This window comes from Pagrus pagrus (genome assembly GCF_965226575.1).
Source record: "Pagrus pagrus genome assembly, chromosome: 8".
NCBI lineage: Eukaryota > Metazoa > Chordata > Actinopteri > Spariformes > Sparidae > Pagrus > Pagrus pagrus.
In genome coordinates, this window is record NC_140192.1 from 18,909,230 (window position 1) to 18,931,786 (window position 22,557).

Genomic DNA, 22,557 nt, shown 5'->3' on the forward strand with positions numbered 1-22,557 from the left:
TTGTCTTGACTTTGTGGTTGTTCTCTATTGTCACTGAGAGTTAAGAGGTCGCCACAAAGGTTTTTGTGTCAGTGGTCACTGCTCACTTGAGATGTGTATCCTGTATGGTGTAAGCAACTATCATTTGGGGGTTTCATTAGAAAAGCAAAACTATATATTTAGCCCTTGCAGCTACAGCAGGTCCAGCTTGGGTCCACCATGGTATGCTGCATTCATGCCATATGGAACTTTCCATATTTAGCAGATTTCAATTTGTTCAGGTTGCAGATAAATGATCCAATAAGAATTGTGCATTGCAGCGGATGAGGGGCTTGTGCTCTATCTGCCGTCTGATGACATGGAAATGAAAAGAAGTAAAGTAAAAATAAATAGGAAAAGAATGCCAGCTGTATACTGCCGTGCTGGCGGCTCTGAGAAGCTTTACTGAAAGCAGTGGTGTTCTTAGCTAAATGTTAAAAACAGCATTAGGGGTCGACTGTTGTGGCTTTTTCAGAGCTGAAACCGATTTAGATTATTAGAAAACAAGTAGACTGAAAAGCAATATTTAGGACCGATATTCATTTGCTGTGAAAATGAAACTCTTTGAGTCAAAATTTAAACCAACCAGTGACGAAATAACTAAAGTACAATTCAAGTACTATAGTAGTATATATACTCAAGTACTGTTCTTAAGTACAATTTTCAGATACACCTTTAGTGTCAGTTATAGTTGGGCTGTAGCAATAGTTGTTGAGATTGGCCTGACCAACATTGCCATCCCTAGAGCCACATTGCTAACATGGCTAATGATAAGCCTGCACAGTTTTGCTCTGCTGTTGGTTTCAAGTCATGTTAAATGAAGCGTTCCACAGTTTTTTATCTTGACTTCTGCACCTCGTAGATCTGCAGAGAGCTTTAGAGGAATACTCCACTATGAGGGCACTCCAAAGTGAGGGGAAGGTTCAAGGGGGAAAACTCAGACAAAGCCTTATGCAGAGAGGCTTGCCCTTACAAGGGACTCTGTGGAACATTTGCCACATTTTTTTAATAGTGCAGAGATTCACTCTTCACCATAACATGGACTGTGATTTGATTTGTTTCAGTGATTTATTGGTTTTCTTTGTAAGGAACCACTTAAATTAGATCTGTCGACGTAACTAATAAGTGAGCTCTTGAACCAGATCCAGCTCTGCATCATATTTCAAACAGCAGCAGTGATACTGATGGATCAAAGACTCAAAAATATCCATCCAAAGTGCTTTCACAAATGAAAATTAGGTTATGAAGCGTTTTTTTTTGGCTGCTGATGTTTTGATTCATTTGCATGTCTCCTCTTTCATCCAAAAAACCCCCAAAAACATCTGACCCCATTTTCATCTTCCTGTTTAACTTCCTTGAACTGAAATAATACACAGTTATTCATGTTTTGATAGGGTGTTTATGACCCTAAAGTTGATGGAAGCTGTTAAAAAAGCGCTTGATTCCTGAAAAGCTCGGGATGCGCAGCTTTCCTACGTCAGCAGCAGTATTGGTATGTCGCACGTTCCTGTGCAATTTGACATGGAGGGTGATGGATTAGTAACCAGTGCACAGATAGAGATCCAAGTTTTTATTTTGCTATTCCCAGCTTGTCACCATATTTACCTAGCAATCTCCGGGGGCTGGAGGAAGAAAAGGGCAAAGTGCTGAGTGACTTTAGTGTGGCATAAATCATGCTTTGTGTTTGGCATAACAAAGGTGGGGTCCATTATTCATCAAGATTATACAAAAGGGCCAATGAACACTTACTAAGCAGTGAGATAATGGGTTTCCTGTTGATGGAGCTGAGAAAAACACACAAACACACACAGACGCACATCATGCTGTGGATTGGAGATAATAGGCTGTAAACATTTAGCATATTGCTGCTGCTACCGAGCTATGCAACTCAAGTGCTGGTATTTAGTTCATGTGTGCAGCACATGTGTGTTTATTCAGTCCATTAAATCAGGCTTTATGAATAATCTTACATACAATTACTGATGAGTTAACTTATTTAAGACAGTGACCAATCTCGTGCATCCATGTGCATTAATGTTTAGAGGGAGCATAAACTATAAAAGTCTCCCTTTGAACATATTAATGCGAGGACAGGCAATAGCTTTTAAAATAAATCTCTTTAAAGAAGACATACCATGCACGATTTCAGGTCCATAATTCTATTTTGGGTTACTACTAGAATAGGTTTACATGCTTAAGTGCTCAAAAAACACATCAGTTTTCCTACACTGACCAGAGCTGTGTCCCTGTATCCCCCCTCTGTCTCTGTATTAGCCCCTGTCTCTCCTCTGGTTGGTCAGCTCAAACATGCCTGAGCCAGCACCACTAACAACAACAGAGCAGCTGTGCTAACAACTTATATAAAACTACGGAAGCCCTGAGGAGCGAGTGAATACATTTTTTTTCATCAAGTCTAATCTAAATTGTTTTCTCTCCAGTGTTTGTGACTTGAGAACTGGCAGAAAAAAAGCTTCATCAGTTCTCACTCAAGTCACAAACACAGGAGAGAAAACAATTTTTAGAAGAAGGACCACCAGAGATAAAAATGTGTTCACTTGCCCTTCGGGGCTTCCGTATCAAACACTGGAGGAAAGGAAAACAATGAAACAAAACAGCGACACATCACTCTTCATGTATATTCACTGCTGTGCACCAGTATTTAGTGGTTGTCTCATTAGCCAAGAGTATTGTATTATTCTATAATGGAAATTGATGTGACATTTTGGCTGAATTTCTTCCTGTTACTCAGATCAGGTAGATGCTGAGAAGTTAGTGATTTAACTCACAGCACTGAACAGAGTTTGTATTCCAGCTGTGGCATAGAGAATTGAATTATGGCAACCCATCGCTGCAAAACTGCCCTTGAGCAAGATACTGAGCCTCAGAAGTGACCACTAACTGGGTCACTGCACTGCAGGAAGCTCTGCATGCTGAAATGCCTGTCAGCGCATATGTAACATACTGGGAATAGGAAGATTCCAGTCACAACATTTGAGATTGAAAGTTTATTCTTGACCAAAGGAAATTGGCAGGTTTCTCCACGAGGTCTATTAGTAGCTTCTTTAGAGCTTTTGATCATATCACATTCGATAAGGAATCTTCAGAACATCTACTACTGGACTTTGTCATGAGACCACTTGGACAAGCTGACCATCAGAAGAACACAAGTTTTATGTTGTTGGTCAGTTTACCACCAACATGATTCAACTGTCTCTAGATTTTTGTCCTCGAAGCTCCTTGAAAACACATTTGCATACAGTATGTTGAGTAGGAGTGTAGAAAGACTTGAAAACATTATCTTTTAGGTGCTCAGAGGAGTTTGTCAGTGTTGGTGGATTGTATGGCTGTGTGTCTGTGTCTTTGAGGATGCACACAGAGGATTAGCCCCGGTGAGAGAGGAGAGTGTATATTAACTGTTTCGATATGCAACTCCAAAGTTCAAAGCTGTGTGTGATTTTGTGTACATTTCAGGAACATATTACAAAGAAACACTGTGCTATGCTACAAGCACTATTAAGTATGATAGCTTCTCATTGCCCAGAGTTAAATGCTGTTGTTGTGGCTCACTGTCACATTGCTAACTGCATTTTTTGCATTTTACTTTCACTGTAAAAAAATGAATGAGGATGTGATTTTTGCTGACCAAACAAGCATGTTTACTTTTGTCTGGGGAAAATTATTTGAAAGCCAGGGCATCACTGCAGCACAGCAATACTTTATTCAAAGTCACTCTATGAAACAGCCATAGTCTACAGCCAACCTAACTGCTCTGTGAGACTGTACTGCTTTGAGCTAAATGTTAAAGGTGCAAGAACAGCCAATCCATTCAGTAGATGTGGAGGTATTTCATTGGATAAGTGAAAAATTTGACCTGTTGGATGCGCTACAGCAAAGTTCAGGGTTTAATAAAAGTCAGTAGGACTCATCCTCTGGGGACCACGAATGTCTGTTGTGGAACGACCAACCTTGCCATCCCTTGAGCTACGCAGCTCGCACGGCTAAAAACTATTCGCTTTCTAGCTCAGAACAGTTTGCCAGTGTTTGGGTGGATCGTGTGGGTCTGCGAGGATGTATGCAAGGAAGGAGGCCCAGTGAGATAAGAGTGCGTGTACTATATTTACTCTATGTCACTGCAAGTTCAAAACTGCTGTGGTTAAAGACGCCTCTTAAGAAGAACCACAAGTACTTTTCTTCAGCAGAAACTGAGAAAAGCTTAATGCTCAGCTGTAGTGTGTTTGAATGTGGAGGCATTAACCTTGCAGGCACAGATGAGTGGTTTTGTTGCACGTAATCATCACAAAATCTAGTGACTCTCAGATGAATGAGTTTGTGATTCGAAGCCACCAGCTTACTGATAGTCCACAGTAGACGAAATATAGTGTAGCTGTTAAATAATAATCCTTAATTTGTTTTGTTTAAGCTCATTTAGCTGTTAACATTATTATTCAATCAGCTGTTACTTTCCCATCATTATGTGAACCGCTCTGGTAACCAGCACTGACCTTTATTTAACCGGATTGGTATTATCAGTATTATTACCTTGTTGTCACAGCTGTGTTTGCTTGCCTCTAATGGTATTTTGTTTGCCTGTCTTTCAAATTAACCTGCGTGAAGATGAATCCTAGAAAATGAATAAATGTGATACTGTACATGTAAACGTGCTTTGCCAGGAAAAAACAGGCTGAATAAGTGAATTATTGTCTCCCTCTCACTGCTCGTAGGCGAGATAAACAGCAGTGAAATTGCTCTTGTGATGAATATTCCCGTCGTCAGTCATAGCTCTGTCCGGTTAGTGCACACTGTGCTCAGACAGGAACACAGATTTCATCTCCATATTTTATGTTGTAAACCTTTCATCTGGTGCAAAATGTAATTACATTCAATTTACTTTTATTCTCCTGAAAAACACTCGGATCAGTCTTGCTGATGTAAGCAGTAAAGCGACCATCGGCCCTTTTCGCTTGAATGATTACGTCTGACAGAGCTGAACAAACACAATCCCCTTTCTCGTTTGTATTATCTAAATGTTTCTTTATAGAATACTTCCATATTGATTGATTTACATGTTCGTGCTCTGTGTAGTTATGTGGAAGACACTTTTTAATGCCTAAACAAACCAAATAAACAAACTCTCTTTGTTTTCATGACTGAATAAACTGAATAAACAAACTGACCTTAAAGGACAACACAATTTCCTACTGTTTTACTTTGCTTATATTTGGCGGACCCTGCCACCTTTCTAGCTTCAAACAGTGTTCTGGAGACTGTATTTTCCTCTGAGAACAGCTTGTTTATTCAGTTATGGAAAAAAAAAAATATATATTTCTGAGTTTGTTTTGTTACCTATTGTAAATATTGAAATTCTGAGTTTGAATCTCTTCTCCAAAACTACATAATGCTCCTTTAAAATTACAATGCCAACATCTGGCTGAAGAGTGAAGGCATGCTGTTACTCCAGTAGATCATTTATATATCTTTTAAAAATAATTTACACTTGTACACAATCCAGCTGAAACACCTTTACTTATCTGCTTCTTTGATGATGCTGGATGGTCTTTGTTAATGATGTTACATACGAGGTGCTATTTAACAAAGTGGTGAGGCAACTGTTGCCCTACATAGGTACATCTACAGTATAGAGAGAGGCTTCAGGCAAGGTAAGACAGTTTTACCTGTATGGCACCCTTCAACAATAAGGCTATTCAGAGTTATTAATGTAAGACATATGTAATAAGGCATTAAGAAAGTATATGAGTGTTGATAATGTAAAAGATTTGGGGCAGTAGTAAGACAGATGAAAGCTTGTTTTGCTCTATGTGACTTCAGTCAGTCATTGGATTTTCATTTCTCATGATGTCATGTTGAATAGAGGTTCAAAAGATGTGTTTTGCAGTGATCCTTGGTACTGGGTGATACTGAAACAAACTTTTTTATCATAACATTTGTTATTCTAACGGGAAAAGCGTTCTTGTCTGGGCTCCTGGCATGAATTCTTTGAATGCCAATCATTTTGGGGAGTTTCTGAGTCTATTTTGGGGAATAAAGACACTAAAAATGTTTTGAAAGATGGAGGAGGTTCATTGTAGCTGAGGGTAAGTTGAAGTGTGCATTTAATTATAGTGGAACTTTGTGTATTATAGATAAATTGTATAGGTTTAATTTGGGGGCTGGTCTGTTTTTGAAGTTTTGAAGTCCACAAAACATTTCTGGAGCTTCACAGCAGAACAGCGTTGCAGCAATCAATGAAACAACTGAAGTATTTTATGTTTATGTTTTCTGGGGGATTGTGTTTTTTAATGTTTTCCATGGATATAATGACTTAGTGGATAAAGGCAAGTATTAGAACAAGTACTGTAGAACAGACGTGTAAGCTCAGAAAATTACATCACTTGTAATGCAGCCTTTAAAACCAACAAAAGACAACAGTCATATCACGATATAATAATAATATCTAAGACAATATATAGTCTAATATTACAATAATCACAATATCATCGTGATATACTGCCCAGCCCTATGAGAGATATGACATAAATAATATGATTTATCCTAAATAAAATGTTTCAAACTTGAATTGTAACGTATCAGAACAACATCACAGGGGACTCGTATTTTGTGTACACAAAATGAATTCTGTGGATAAGAGGACCATAATTCAGAAATAATTCTGGTATCAGTAGCATTCTTCATGTTCTTTGCTTTGTTTTTAAAACATTTGTGATATTTCCATGTCCCAGAAATAAAAGGTCAGTGGAAAAAAAGAACCATCCTCAACATTTGCCTTTATATTGCATGGTGGTGTCTTGTGACTCAGGAACAAGTTGGATACAACTCCTCCTCACTGTCCTTTTACATTTGCCGAGCCACGAAATGATGACATATAATGGGCCGCACAGCTACTTCAGCTATACAAACTGCTGGCGAGATGCCAAATTGGGTGAAAGTAAGTCGACTAAAAAGAGGAGCTGTCTGTTGTATCCTTGGTAACTAAAATTGTTCAACATGATTTTCCTGAAAGGTCAGATATAAAATGGGAGGAAGTGGAGAAATAGATTCCTCCCCCACATCGGAGAGTTCCTCTTAGCTTATTTAGTTTTGGAGGTGTCCTTTGAGAGAGAGCGCACTCGGTGAAAGAACCAAAGGGAAGGTGACGAAGATGGAGGGGCTCTTCACATTCGCTCTCTCACATCATCATGACAGGAAAAAGAGAGGAAGATGGACTCGCTGGCACTTATTCACCTTCCACTAAAAGACCTCAGTCATTGTATAATAATGAGGCGAGAGTTGGCACACTCATTAATATTTGAGAGGGCGTTTTGGGATTTCACTAAATGAGTTTTCAGATTTTGGGGTTGTTAGCGGAATGCTGACCACAGCAAATGTGCTTCACATACCATATTAGATTGAAATTTAAGATATTTTTTAAGCATAGCCCTCTACACACATCAACATAAAAGTAAAAAAAAAAAAAAAAAAGAGCCTTGTAGCGGTACCACAAATCTGGTCACCATGGCTTCCATCATAATGGAAGTCCATTAAGGAATTGACAGGGAGCAGAGACAATGGCTAAATACATAACAAGCAGGCAAAAATCCATTCAGAAAGTAACAGTTAATGGTGTGACGAGGTAGACCGATAAGACCCTGGAGACACAGGAAACTGTCTTGTTTACTTTAGCTTGTCTCATCACTTCTGAAAAACATCCTGGCCCAGATTCAGGAAACAATGCACAGCCACATGCTGCACAACCTAAAAGACCTGAGGCACAGGATATGGCTAAAGGTTTTTGTTGACTGGAGAGCTTCCGTACACAATTGGTCAAAAAAATAGAAAAAGAAATAAAGCCTGTTTGTTGACATGCACATGCAAGTTTTGTATTCACCTCATTATTTTGGTAACATAAAAGTTGTTTATAGGTGAGGCCATGGAAATTAAGGTGGTGACCGACTTGTTTTTGTTCCAGAATATTAACAGCCAGAAACAGGAAGACATGCAGTGGTGAAAGATATATTCAGATCTTTTACTTAAAAAAACACACTACAACTGTTGTAACACTACTATTGTATCTGATGTTTATAGATTGATATTGCTGCTGTATTAATGTGTATGCTGTAGATGTTTGAGGTTTGGTAGTTTCATCTACAGTGATGCTTTGGATTTTATAGGATCATTATGTTTGTAGAATCGCTGTCCATGTAAGAACCAGATATCTCTGATAGAGTCAACTTTGTGTGTCAACTTTATGTGCTCAGAAAAAAAAATGCTGCATTGTCCAGCTAGTCCAAGAGGGTTTTTAAATTGTTTATTTCAGGCATTCCCAAACTTGAGAATGACGGGGCCCAGTTTGAAGCTGGAAATTCTTCTGAGGTCCACCCAAACTTTTGATTATAACTCAGATCAACAGACGAGATGACGATGAAGTACTTGCCTTTGTATGTTTTTCATCTTTCAGATTATCATCATCATTCAAAATACATATACATACACCTACGGAGATTCATACAGCGTTTCCTGACACCTATATTACCCACAATGCATTATAGCCACTGAGTGACATCACTAGAGGCAATTTATAAGGTTACATGCAGCTTCCTCTGGAGCCAAAAGGCTTTATGCTACTTTTTGCTCATATGCAGTAGTACTCACCAGGACCTGTAACCACACTTTAATGTGTAAAATCAGTGAAGTTACCCTTCAAGGATCTGGCTATTGACATGTCTGGAGTACCTTCTACTATACTTTCCTTCACTTTCACTCTGACTTGTTCAAAAATAGAGTCGCTCTTGGAGGAAATGTATCTGGAAAGGCATAAAATGTTGATACCAAACACATACTGTAGCTAAAATGTTCCCTGCTAATAGTTTTCCCTCAAAATATCTGATATTTCTACAGTATTTTCCAGGAGTGATAATAGAATTGTTAACCTAATTGTTAACAGTAATGGTTATGTTTAGGCTCTCACAGTGTACTGAATGGAAACATGAAACTAAATGTGCCAATAACTTTACAGTCAACAAAAGCCAAAACCTTTCACTATCAGCTTAACCAAAGTGCTTTAAACCTAACCATAGACAGGATGTGAACCTCATTCTCTGGAGTCAAAGCACTGCACTTTGAATGGCCAGCATCTGCTCAAACTACCTTCCTATCGACTGAATCAATTAGTATATACACATCATTTCTAGGACAGGAGTGTCGTGAGAGACAGAAAAAAATTTTTTGATGGGTTAAGACATTAAATTTGGCATTTGTAAAAAAAAACGAAGGACAAAAACGTACAAAACGAAGAAAGAAAGAATAAGATTATTTAGCTTATCATGTTCTCATTTAACCACAAGATAACCAAAGCCTTGGCCTAGTTGCCTAACCTTATCTAAGCATTTGGCAGCGTGGCCCTAATCTTTAGTCAGAAACATTCTTGCCATGGTGTACTGTGTATGACAGGAAATGTATTTAGAAGATTTTGTGTGACTCATTCTATTTAAAGCAGCTTTCCCACCCAGTCACAAATCCATCTTATGTTGGAAAAGGAAAAAACACTTAGAACGTGCAAGCGGAATGAATGGAGCCACACATGGACACATTGTTGTGTGATGTATGACAGACTGAATGATCGAGAGATATGTGTGAGTGCTTTCGAAGTATCTCGAGGACTGACAGAGCTGAGAGAAGCTCTCTGAGGCTGTTATTATCAGCACAAAGAGGTCGAAACACAAGTCGAAGATCGAGGCCATATGATGTCCACCGGGACAATCCGAAGAGGGAGCCTAAAAGAGACAACATGTTAAATAATAATGTATGTAATGGGATTTTCAAGTGCTTTTTTCTCAAACCTAAAATAAACTGCACATACTGTAAATGGCTTTGCATTGCAGTAAAGTAATATATAGACAAGGGCAGGATGTCTGTGGTGTGTTTCAGCGCGATGCATGCTTGAAACCACTGCTAGAAACAGCCGGCAGCAGCAGCAACAGAAAATAGCAGCAGCGGTCACTTAAACCTGGTAACAAGGTGAAGCTTAGGTGGTTCGTGCTGTGTTTTCACCTTGTCGAGTGTGACAGCTATACATGGCCAGTGAAGAACGGCTAGCAGCAGGAATAACAGAGTAAGAGTTTACAAAAGGCTGTAGGGCATGTTAATGTTGAGCAAGAGAGGTCATTGTTGACCTTAAAAGTAGTTATTTGACAAGAAGAAAAGGCTCATTAATGGTGAGCGGTAGTGAAGAGCAGTTTGATGGAGCGGGCAGTTGAAATACACCGATCAGCCACAACATTAAAACCACTGACGGGTGACGTGAAAAACATTGATCATCTCATCACAATGCGATGTTCTGCTGGGATTACCTTAGGACAGAGGCATGCAGGCCAGCTGGTTTGCATTGTTTCTTGTTCTAATTCAATGATAAGCTATAGCTTCATATTAGATGTTCAGGCATGTTTTATGGTATTTATCCTCTCATCTATTTTTTTCTCAACTGTCGCTAATGCAAATTTTGCCTTTAGTTTAAAAAGTGTTTTTGTGAAATTTACAGAGCCTAGTCAATGGTTTTTGTAGTGTCCAGTTTGTAGTAGAGGGACACATTCAACAGTAAAGGCTTGAACTGAAGATGGCGATTTGATAGCCTATTGAAAACATCAGGTGTCTCATGTGCTGCCATAACCGTCCATGCCATTGAAATATCCAACCATTTTATTATGTTTAACTGCATGATGCACTGTTTTGCCTTGAAGCAACATTATGTAGAAATTGTCATTTTTTGGGGGGGTGGGCAGAGTGGCTGAGATGGAGACACCACTCACCCTCTCACAAGACACTGTACCATCAAAATGATTTTTAAGCTGTGTTTTTAAGGTAAAAAAAATGATAATGTTACTTTAAGTTGGCATTTTTGGCTGCATTGTTATCAGCCCACAAACAAGTTGAAGAGTTTAGACGCTTCATAATTTGTTCTTTGGTCGGGGAATAACTTGGTATTTCTCTGTTTGTGTTACTTCAACATAGACGCAGGATCACGGATGCACTGAAGGTGCCAATATTGTCAGATGTTATAAAAGTGTCTGAAACAACACCTCAGTGCACTGCTTGGATGTTTGAATTGGGGGTGGGGGCTGCCTCTCACAATTTATGTAATTTCCTGAAACTGACAATCCAGCCCACTTTAGGCAGTGATTAGCAGGCGTGTGGAAGAGAGAAAGTAATCAAGGTCAAATAAATGCAGCACTTGTTATGAAAGACTCAAAAGTGTGTGTCGTCATTCCTATTTGAATGATTATTGTGTCTGCACTGTCATTCAAGGCTTTATAAACCTCCTTCGAGTGTGGCGGGTCAGTCTTCAGACGTGGTTTCACGACATGTTGAATGAACTAATTTATTAAGTATTATTATATAAGTATTATGAAGTAGTATGACCCACAGTTAAGTCACATTCCTGTGTCCGATCCACTCAACAAAGCTGGATGAGTCACCATTTACTGTCGTCTGTGATTATAATGTAGTCTATTCATCTTCGGTTTAACTGGATGGCCTTATATGAGGTTACTGACGTTATGTGTACAGCAGGTTTTAACTTGCCACATCTCTATTCTATTACCCTAGTCTCTTCTCGACTTTATGTAGAGCCTGTAGGATATTTGCTTTGTTGTCCAAGGACACCCAGCTCTGACACGGATGGACACGCTGACTGTTAGAAGTGGAATCCATTTATCACCGTGGCACTAATAGCTGCCTATCATCTCTATTGCTGTGAGAGCCAGTAAACCTCCGACAGGAACAGCTGGTGTGCTGTGCGGCGAAGGCCATAAAATATCCAAGCTACTGCTTTACAACAATTAGGAGGAAGTAAAATAGACATTGTAAAGGCATCAGGACTGGGAGTGTTGGAGGAAGGTGTAGCTTTCAAGTACACACAATGATTCTGTTAATAGCTTACCATTTACAAAAGCTTATGACTGCATTGTAAAGCGAAACATGATGTTTTTAAAGGGTAGTCGAGGGTGCGATGTGTGGCGGATTGAAAAACAGAATTATTTAGGGAGCCACAGCTGGCCAGAGATCTTGAGTCAAAAGGATTATATATCATTTTTGTGTCAGACTTTCCCCCCAAGGGAGCTGTTGTTTTAAGTCCTCACAGGCCAAAACAGTAACCACAAATATACCCCATGTTTTAGTGATGATTCCAAATGAGTAACTTGCAATTTAACCTAAGAATAAACATTTAATCTTGAGCTGTAAATTGATTTTGTTTTGGTCGTAGTCACACCATGCGTGTCAGTTTGTCTCTGTATATTATTATAGTGCTTTTTGCTTCTTGTATTGTGTTTTTGATCCTGAATGTGCCTGGCTACAGACAAAGAGAGCGTTTGATTGATTTCAAGGTCTGTGTTGGCTCTCTCTCGGATACTGAAACCATGTAAAATCGTTTAGTAACACTTTATCTTAAGATTCTTGTAAATCAGATCTTATACTTACTCAGAACTGTGACGGGAAAAGAGAGAAAGACAACACATCTACAAGACTAACAGTCTAGGGCTACCCAAACTTTTTCCTTTGGGGGGCCAAAACTGAAACTAAATGGTGCCCCATGGACCAAAAGCAAGCATGCGTTGTATTGTTAAGATGCAAAATGGAACTGCAATATTCCATAAATAAATGGCTTCCTGCTTAATATATATATCTGCCTGCCTTGCTTATGAAAAAAAAATGCAGTAGCGATCCTACATGTTTAAAGAGCATTTAACCCTGCAAAACATCAAACGGGGTGATGATGCTTAAATGCTCGCAATGATATTGCAAACACTTTGACGTTGAGCAGATACACCATGTTTGCAATCTGAGTTTAGGGTGTTAGCATGCTAACATTGCAAATCAGCACTCAACACAAAGTACAGCTGAGGTTAAAGCAACATTATGTAGAAATTGTCTGTTTGTGCGATTTGGCGCGATTAAGTTACATAATGTTGTTTTTAATGGGAATAATAATATTAATAATATTAATAAACACAGTGCTTAACATAAAAGCAGATAATCATAACATTTATGATCAAACAATAAAGAAAATAAAAATAAAAACAAAATTCACAAAGCAGGATAGGACAATATAAAGCAACCATTAGATAAAAGCTTTGGTAAAAAGTGTCTAAAGAGCCTCTAAGACCTGAGTTTGGGGCGTAACTGCTACCTCTCTGTGCCTTTTAGTCTTGACCTTAGGAACAATCAAGAAGTTCAAGTCAGAGGATCTCAGGGACCTAACAAGCGCATATGTTTTAACCACGTCAGCCAGATAAGACAGGGCATTGCCATGCAGGGATTTAAAAAACAGTAAAAAATTACTTCTATGACCGACCGGTCATAGAAGACCGGTAAAACTGTCTGGCTCTGGTAATATTCCTTCAATGATAAAGGGCACTTTACTACTTTTTTAGGTTTCTAATGTGACATTCAAAATTCAGGTTATATAAATAGTTTGGTCTTAAACCAAAGTAACAGTACTTAGTACTTTGATCTGCTGGGGGCGCTAGATGCAAAATTAAAAGGTCACCAACGTATCAACAAATCGGTCCAATCAAATGAATATCTGTACAAATGTCAAGGCAATCCATCCAGGAGCTAGTTTTTGAGATATTTTCGTCTGGACCAAAGCGTTGCACCATCTGACTGACCGACTTTTCAATCCCTCAAGCAGCAAAGCTAGTGTGGCTAAAAATATTCAGGCTGAGTGCTTATTTTTCACCAAAACCAAAAGTGAATGAAATATACAAAACCTTAGCAGCCCATACAGTATGGGCTCCCTATTTCAGCGATACTAAAGTCATTAACAGGTAATTGTGTAATTAGCAGCTCCATGACTATATCATTAGAGGAAAGTGGAAACATGATGATAAGTAGATGAATATGTGTATTTGTAATTTGGGTGAACTGACCTTTTATGCTTAATATCATAGTCGAATCAGGCAAGAGAAGTGCAACACTTGAAATACTACTGTCAGGTCATCAACATCAGAAACTGTGACAAACGATCTCATTTTGTTCAAAAGATTTACAAAGTCCTTAGTCGTCATAAAGTAAACACAATTTTGACCTATAAACTTCCCGGTAAGCATTTCCTTTGTCTCTGTGACATCTGCTTCTACGTGTAGGCTAAAACAAGAGCCAACACTTATTCACAGACTATTTGACACCAGTCTGACCCAAGCTGGCAGTCCTTTGGCTGGAGGTAACAGACAAATCTCAAGGAAGAAGTACATCTGTCCAGGGATGACTCACTTTGGCTTATGTAAGACTCTAAATGAGAATAAAAAAAGACTACTGCTGCTATTTTACTCATTCACCCCAACCTTATCATGCGCAGGAGTCGGAGAACAAACCTAAACGGGTGCAGTTGTGTGTGAACTTGACAGAGTAAGGATGAATTCAGTGTGAATGAAAGAATGAAACAGATTGGATTTCTCCTTTGCCTCCTTGCTGAAGAGGAAATTACAGCTCCACTAATGTTGTGCAGCGTGCTTTGTGAGGGAGGCAGCTCGATTTCTGTCCTACGGAGGTGCCTCAAATAGAAATGGAGCGCCGGAGCATTCCTTGAGGACTCAGGTTGTTGTCTGATGTCGGAGAAATCCCACAACTCTAACTAGACAGATTTGGTGCTCTTCAGTCTATCAGAGTAAAACCTCTAATGACACTTTTGCTGTAATAAACACATTTTCATTTCTGATTTCTTTTATTTACTGGTTTAATTCAAGTCCATCGAGTAAAACTAAATATTTGAACACCAAACACCAAAGAAAGCATAAAGAAAACAATCTGCTAGCTGATTTACCCTGAACAGCAACAGTTTACACTGAGCACATAGTCAACAATGGATTGGGTGTTTTCAGATTTTCACACTCATTCATTTTACGTAAAGCAAACCAATCATTGAAGCAGTAAAAACACACTGACTGCTGGGTAAAAAGAAGGCAAGCTGCACATCTCAGTTCTTGAGGAGACAGTTCTTCAACAAAAATGCTTTGATTTCAGGCGACGTCTGCATCTCAGTGCCCACTTCACTCATGCTGCAACAAAAAAAAGACATTCTCCCTAAAATGGGCAACACTTCACTGTTTCACAGGCTCATTTTGGATTGCCCTCAAGTGCAGGGACATAGGAATTTGAAATGCCTCGTTGAGATGAACGAGTGAGGAGTCTCCAGTGGAAAGTTTCTGAAAAAAAAAGAAAAAAAAGAAGCAATTTGACAGGCTTCCCTTCTGTCCTGTTACTTTCTTTTAAGGAGAACCTGTTCTTAATGTACCACTCCTGCACCCAAACCAGCTGCAGCTTGGTAAATATTTCACTGTGTATCTTCTCTCAGACATAAAAGGTTTGCAAGGTGCTCCTGGAGATGACTGACGACTGTTGCTCACCAGGGCCGATTGCAGCGTTCAAGCGCAGAAAATAGTTCACTTTACCGTGCCCTAGCTGGTAGCCTAGCGGAAGTAATGGAATTCTCCATTAGCTCGGGCACACTGTCTGTGGCTGGGTAATCCCCGAAGGCAGTTGTGGCTGTGGATGTGCCCTAAATCCTCCTGAGACATGGGAAAAAAACCCTCCAAACTGTGAGTGTCACCATTACTGTTGAGTGCACGGTGTTTTCTGGGAGGTGATTCTAATCCGCTGCCGCTGTTTTAAGCACAATTATGCGCTTTTCCCTGAGGTGTCAGGTACCGCATGTGATTTTAAACATGTTGTGTCTTTTGTATTACTTGCATACTGCAGACACCATACTGAAAAATAATGTTATTTAAAGCTGCTTCAGTAGATATTTTTATTGACAATGGATCAAATGAGAGGTGTTTCTTGTAGTAGTGAACCCACAGGGAATTATAACCTGCAGTCCCTCTCAGCTCTACTGAGCTTGTTAGTATCATTAAGCCCCTTGTTATGATATCGGTTTTGATTCACTGTCACAGCTCTCATGCATGTAGCTTTCAGCTGCAGCAGGCAATTGTATTCAGCTAAAAGCTCTTTAAAAACCCACTGTTCACTGTACACTACATGCCCAGCACCATAGCATTTGGAGCTTTTAGCAGCTAAAAAGATGAATATGTCCTTCAGGAGAAACCCAGTCACCAGAATAAATGTTGACAATATGTTTCTGCAAACAACAGATATGTTGCAATGTTACATTTCTTTATGTTGAGTTTTTATTTTTTATATTGTGACAAAACTGTGCTTATGGTCTGGTTAGGTTTAGGCACAAAAAACACTGTTAGGATTACGAAAAAGATGCACGGCATGGCTCTTAGCCTGACTCTCTTCCTCTCCTCCCTGGGCTGCTCAGGCTGGTCAGGTTGAATGGTCAAACGATGCTGTGAGCAGTGATTGTCTCAAAGTCCGCTGCTCTTAATCCAAAACCTGCAATTTCTTCTCCAATGCTGATGAATGAAATTATGTCACAGGTAATACTTACTTAAGACGCTGAACAAAATGTAGTGACACTTGGAGAAGCTACCGATCGCTGCATTTGCATGTGCAGCCATTGCCATGGCTTGTAAGCATGTATTATATAGTATACCTGTTATCTGAAGGTGATGTGATACGTATAGTAGAAATGTTGAAATTATACCTATGAAACATACAAACTTTACTTAACTGTGGTTTCCAGAAATGTATAATGTGGAGAACAGAGCTAAAAGCACAGTGAATCTTGGACTTGCATTCATCAGGTAGACAGAGATACAACTCCAAATGAATGTTAATGTTGCACTTTGTCTGCTGGATGTGTAAATAAGTCACCGTTTACTTACAACTTTAAACATGTAATATGCAAGAATTTTAGTTGAAAACATTGAAAAATGAACTAAAGTGGTCAACAGAATGTGGAGAAATTATTTTGACGTAAGGACGTGTGTGTATTGTGTTGCAGAGATATGTACTGAAGTTAGCATGCTAACCAGCTAGCGCTGTGCGAGCACTGTAAACACCAACACTTCCCTGCAGCTCCAAGCTCCCAGTCCTGACTGCGAGCTGGTTACTGTAGGGATATGCTACCCTCTATCTGTTTTTAGTATGATATCAACAGGTTGACAATTCTTACATATTGCAACTTTAAAAGAGATGATGTGTCAGTGTTGTATTTATAGCTTTATTTTATTATCATTTTTTTAGTTTTAATAATTCACTGATTCATGTCACAAGTTTTGTTTACATTTCATTATTGTACATATTTCCATGTGTTCCACATTTTAATGCTGCTGTTATTGATTGTGTATGTCACATTTTGCAGTGCTCATTATTTGATAGCTTCCATGTATTCTGTATTCTATCACTGGCTCACCAGAGATGGTGAAGTTTAATCCTCTTATGTCAAAATGCACTAGATAAAATCAACCACAGGTATCACAGATGCATCAGCTAATCTTTCTAAAACACATGCAGGAAGCCATGGTAAAGAAGTGTTAAACTGTTCCCCATTTTATTCAACCTGGCCTAGTTGTTTGTCTCACAAGGCTGGTGAGAGGTTTTTGTCTCGTCTGAAAAAAGCTCTGCCTTCTAAAGGGCCAAAGATGAGTCATAGTTTTGCGGAGAACTGCCCTCCACCCCCACAGACACGCAAACATCCCCACAAATAAGCACCACAGCCACCTTCCTTATCATTGAATAATGCATTCAGAGAGAAGTGTTGCATTACTGGGTTTCCATTATGCATTTCAAGAATTCCCACAGCATGGAGTGTACCCATCTCAGGGTCTGTCTTGCATCTATTTGACATTGCTCGCCTGGATGTGTTCAGTGGCCCTTTGTAAGACTTAAGAACATTTAAAGCGCAGGTTGTAAGCTAGGCAGAGCAGTGGTTGAAGGGATTGGTAGTTGAATAAACAGTAATTGTTACATAATATTCAGTGAGCACAAGTAATCTGAGCCAAGGGATCTTTAAGGAGGACATTGTAATAGTGTGTCGAACCAGAGTTTAAAAGGGGAACGACAAAGTTACTGTCTAAGCTTCTGATTTCTCAGTTCAGAGTGACTTATATGCAATCCAAATTTGACTTACAGCAGAGAAAAAAAACATCTCATGGTTAATGGTCGTCTTCACAGCCACCTGTCCACCTGAGCTGCCACAGGCGACAAAATAATGACAGCTGTCTCTGATGGATGATGGACGTTTCACTTGCTGTCATGGCAACTCTGACAGATACTGACATGAGTTGCATGTCAGTCGCATGCCTCAGGTGCACGTTAAATAACACATGTGGCGACTCTGTGCAGCTTTTTGAAGCTGATTAACAGATATTGGTGTCAGATCTGTTCGTTGAATAATGGGGTGCTTTCAGCTGCAGTGCAGTTGTAGACGTATTGTCCTTTCCAAGTGATTCTGATGGTGATCAATACCACCTGCACTGAGGGTTGTCAGTTGTTAACAAGCCGCGGGTTGCAGCAGAGATGCTGGACCGGAGTCCCGATATTTTCTAAAGCCAATTAGCATGTGATGAATAAAATCTTGGATTAGTACGACTTTGTATATCCAAATGACTTTTTGTTGCTGAGCTGTGTGCCAGTCAAGTTTTAAAATGCACTGGAATGGATTTCAGATTCATTTTGGCATTAGGCATGCTTTTTAATTAATGCCTGTCCTTCAATCTGAATGTAACAGAATATTAAGTACAGATTTACACAGGCTCATTGCATTTATAACACGCACAAAATCGCACTTTATTAACTTTAAGGCTCATGTGTGAAACTTTTAGGCAGTACCTGACTTGTATAAGCTCAACATGTAAAAGTGCTGATAAAGGGAAGAAGCCCACCCAGGCTGACTGAGCTGAATTTGTCCACAGCGCTGATAGCATCATTGGTGGACGACAAGGCAAATTGGCCGGGGCTCCCTAAAGCTTTTCATCTTGATTAACAATAGAGCACAAACAAGAAAAACAGCCGGGAGTGTCAAAGATACAGCTTTCATCAATGACGTATTTAACACTGATGAAGATTGCGGGCATACAGCCAAAACACGCTGAGATGTACACACAGATTCATCATTTTGTGAGAATAGTGGCCATTTTCCCAGTTTCGTACAAATTCAAGGCTTTCACACCTCACTTTATCTTTATTTTTCTGACACCTCCAGCTGCTATTTGAAACTACTGAGCTGCCCGTTTGATTGATAGCTCCCGCTCTACCTGTAAAGCTCCTGCAAAGTCAAAGTAAGGCCCTGTAGGCAGTAACAAAGCTTCTGACCTCTTAGTGAAATGTCTACCTTTAAAATGAGTGGACATGTATTTGATGCTACTGCACTGATGCTGTTTCATCTCAATGAAAACCAACATTAAATGTGATGTGTAATTACCGCCCATGTCTCTGCTATGATGAAGCTTCTGTACAGACAGGCTACGAAAGGGTTTCAGAGCAAATATCAAGGTAGCTTCAACTGCCTTTAGTCCTATGTTGAAAAGCTTCCTGGAAGTTAATACTGATGCTTCTTCTGTCTCCTTTCCTCATAGATATCTGGGGATCACAAGGCCCCTCACCTACCCAGCGCGGCAGAACGGTCAGCTGATGGCAAAGATGATCCTGGGAGTTTGGCTGGTGTCAGCCTCCATCACCCTGCCACCTTTCTGCGGCTGGGCTAAAAACGTCCACACAGCCGGTGTGTGCCTCATTAGCCAAGACTTTGGCTACACCATCTATTCCACAGCTGTAGCCTTCTACATCCCTATGCTGGTCATGCTGGTCATGTACTACAAGATCTTCAGGGCAGCTCGCAAGAGCGGCGCCAAGCACCGCTTCACTGACCTTTCGCGCCGTGAGCGCCTTGAAACAGTGGCTAATGAGGCACTGCGAATGCAGGGACTGAAGCCGCCCGGTGTAGCGGAGGACTGTGCCGCCTTGTCCCGCCTGCTGAACCGTGAACGCAGAAACATCTCCATCTTCAAGCGGGAGCAGAAAGCAGCGACAACACTGGGGGTGATTGTGGGGGTCTTTGCCGTGTGCTGGTTGCCATTCTTCATCCTGTCCACTGCCAGGCCCTTTATCTGCGGAGTGGAGTGTAGCTGTGTGCCAATCTGGCTGGAGCGCACTCTGCTCTGGTTAGGCTACGCCAACTCCCTAATGAACCCCTTCATCTACGCCTTCTTCAATCGAGACCTGCGGTCCACTTATCGTGACCTTCTCCGCTGTCGTTATCGCAACATCAACCGCCGTCTGTCTGCTGTGGGCGTGCACGAGGCTCTTAAGGTTTAAAGCAGGGTACTTCAGCAGCCTGTATTGACTCTCTCAAAGTGGGGTATGGTGGCCCTGTGCTTGTACAGTCGGTGCTTAAAGGGCGAAGTGTACACAGGCCTGTAGATAAGACAAAGACTGACAGAATGCGAGTCACTGTTGGTGGCTCTATAGCCCCTCTGCAAAGGCAGAGAGACAGCACAATCATTTCAGTGTGTGTGTGACTCAGTCATTCTATTTTGGGAAAGAAAATCATAGAGCGTACTTGATGCGCTATTCAAGTCGACACTGCTTTTGTGCATATGCCACAATTCCGTCCTGGCTCCGGATTTATGGTAGGATAATGTGGTGACAAAGGAAATGACATGTAAACACAATCCATCATCAGAGGGCTTTCAAAGGGAACAGAAAGCTAACAGATTTCTGTATATTAACAAAATTGATGTTTGATAAGGAAAAGCATTTGTTTTATGGCGTATTGTCTTCTGAACATCTTTATCTCAACATGCATTTGAGCCCATCCCAGATTGATTTCAAAACAGAAAGTGGAACACTTGGAGGTGTATCGTGCTTTGTGCCAGGATTAAATATTATTTATATCACTTCAGTCATCGCTTTCAATTTGGTCCTCTCGCTAAATTTAACAGGAGCACCGTAAATATTTCACAAATGTTTTAAGATGTGGTGATGCCAAGGGAATGGAGGTGGGTGGAGAATTGTGCTAAAAAGCATTTTCCATTCATGAAATCTCAGTGTTTGTTGCTATAAAAAAGAAACTGAAAGTGTTCTGTTTAGTGTCTGCATGAAACATACTTGTCTTACATGCCACTGTATACATAAGTAATAAAAGATTTTGAATAGTAGATGACAATTTGGCAGAAGTGTTTCCATGTTTCACCCAAACACTTGATCGCTCACTTGAGTTCAAACTCAATACTGTATGTGACATCGAATCTTGATGCTCTGGACTTTTTTCACTCATGTCATTTTGCCTTCATTGGTTTCATTCCACATGTGGCTGCTGAACCTCATTGTTTTAAGCAGCTAGTTAAACCTGTTGAACTCTGCAGTTTCACTTTAAGAATCTACATGTTCTTGAGACTCATTTGCTCCACTGGTTGTCAGCAGTGTTTCTTTTTCCCTTTTGAACCAGGATATGGTCACTTCACTGCTGACTACAGTCCAATTTGAACTCTTTGGTGACCTGTATGAACCCGTGTCAAATCAGTAATCCGTCAAGCAGTGTGTGCTTTTTCTACCTCGATTTTTGAAAATACTGTACAATTACTCCAAACAGATGTACCGGTGTCTTTCATCATTTTGTAATTAACTGCTATTTTATATTGTGTAAGATCGATCTGTCTACAACAGCTCTGTGATTGCTCTGTCTGACCGCTTTGTCATTACCCTCACAAAGAAGCTGGGGGAATGGCAAAGCATTTCATCACTTTGTAAATAAAGAAACACTTAAATGATACCATGGCCTACATTCATAACTTCAGATGATATACATTAATGCACACATAACTGCTTCAGTGATGGAGTTGTACTTCTGTAACTAAGAATTATTCTTTTTATCTCATTTTCAAACAGGAGACAATCCACACAGGTCTCATTGCGTTATAGCTCCACAGAGCAAATTCTTTTCAAAAGATGCACACAGTTTGTCGTACAAAATTCATTATCCACGCTGACTAGATTGTTAGGTCTATGGCGAGGAATAAAGACTCACCTTAAGGCCCGCTAGAAGCTGTTCAAACATTCATGGCATTTCTAAAGAAATAATACCAAGGCCGCTGTGCTACTGCAAAGACTCTGGAGACATGTTTGGGGACAGTGACCCAAAAAAGACGCCTTTATTCTCTGTCTGCTCGAAGCAAAATCTTTTATTCAGAGTCTGGGTGACAGCTGTCTGCTGGCTTTCATGACTGAAACTGTCCTGTGGAGACACAGGAGAGGTAGAGTCGGATATGTGCAATGTGTTGTGTGTTGTGGTCAGAAGGTAAGTAGTTCAAATGCTCAGAGCAGTAGGGAATAAGTCACACTTAACCTCACAAATAGAAAAGGTTGCAGTAGTAGGCAGTCAGGTGTTAATAACTGCAACCATCTCAGTTCACTACCGACTTATTATGTTTGAGGTTAATTTGTTGGGCAATTATTAGTTCAAATAATCGTCAAAATAAAGCCTGTGAAGCTGTATGATTTACTGTACAACATATGGATGTAGTCTGAAAAGTGAAGCAGAATGCAGCAGTGCCTTGCATTCTTTCTAAAGGCCAGCAGGGGGTGACGACACTGGTTTCAAAAAGAACTCTGATTGTATGTAAGATTATGAGAAATGACCAAACT

At 40.0% G+C, this 22,557-nt stretch overlaps 1 protein-coding gene across 1 annotated transcript in view; it reads left to right on the forward strand.

The window, feature by feature from the left end:
- The window catches only part of htr7c (5-hydroxytryptamine (serotonin) receptor 7c), a 29,693-nt gene extending 8,008 nt beyond the window's left edge, over window positions 1-21,685 (forward strand). Inside the window, exon 2 of the mRNA XM_084359467.1 lies at window positions 19,491-21,685. Within this exon, the coding sequence (XP_084215593.1) occupies window positions 19,491-20,229 (739 nt within the window). The 3' untranslated portion in view covers window positions 20,230-21,685. The remainder of the gene's footprint in view (window positions 1-19,490) is intronic.
- Window positions 21,686-22,557: the final 872 nt, after the last annotated feature.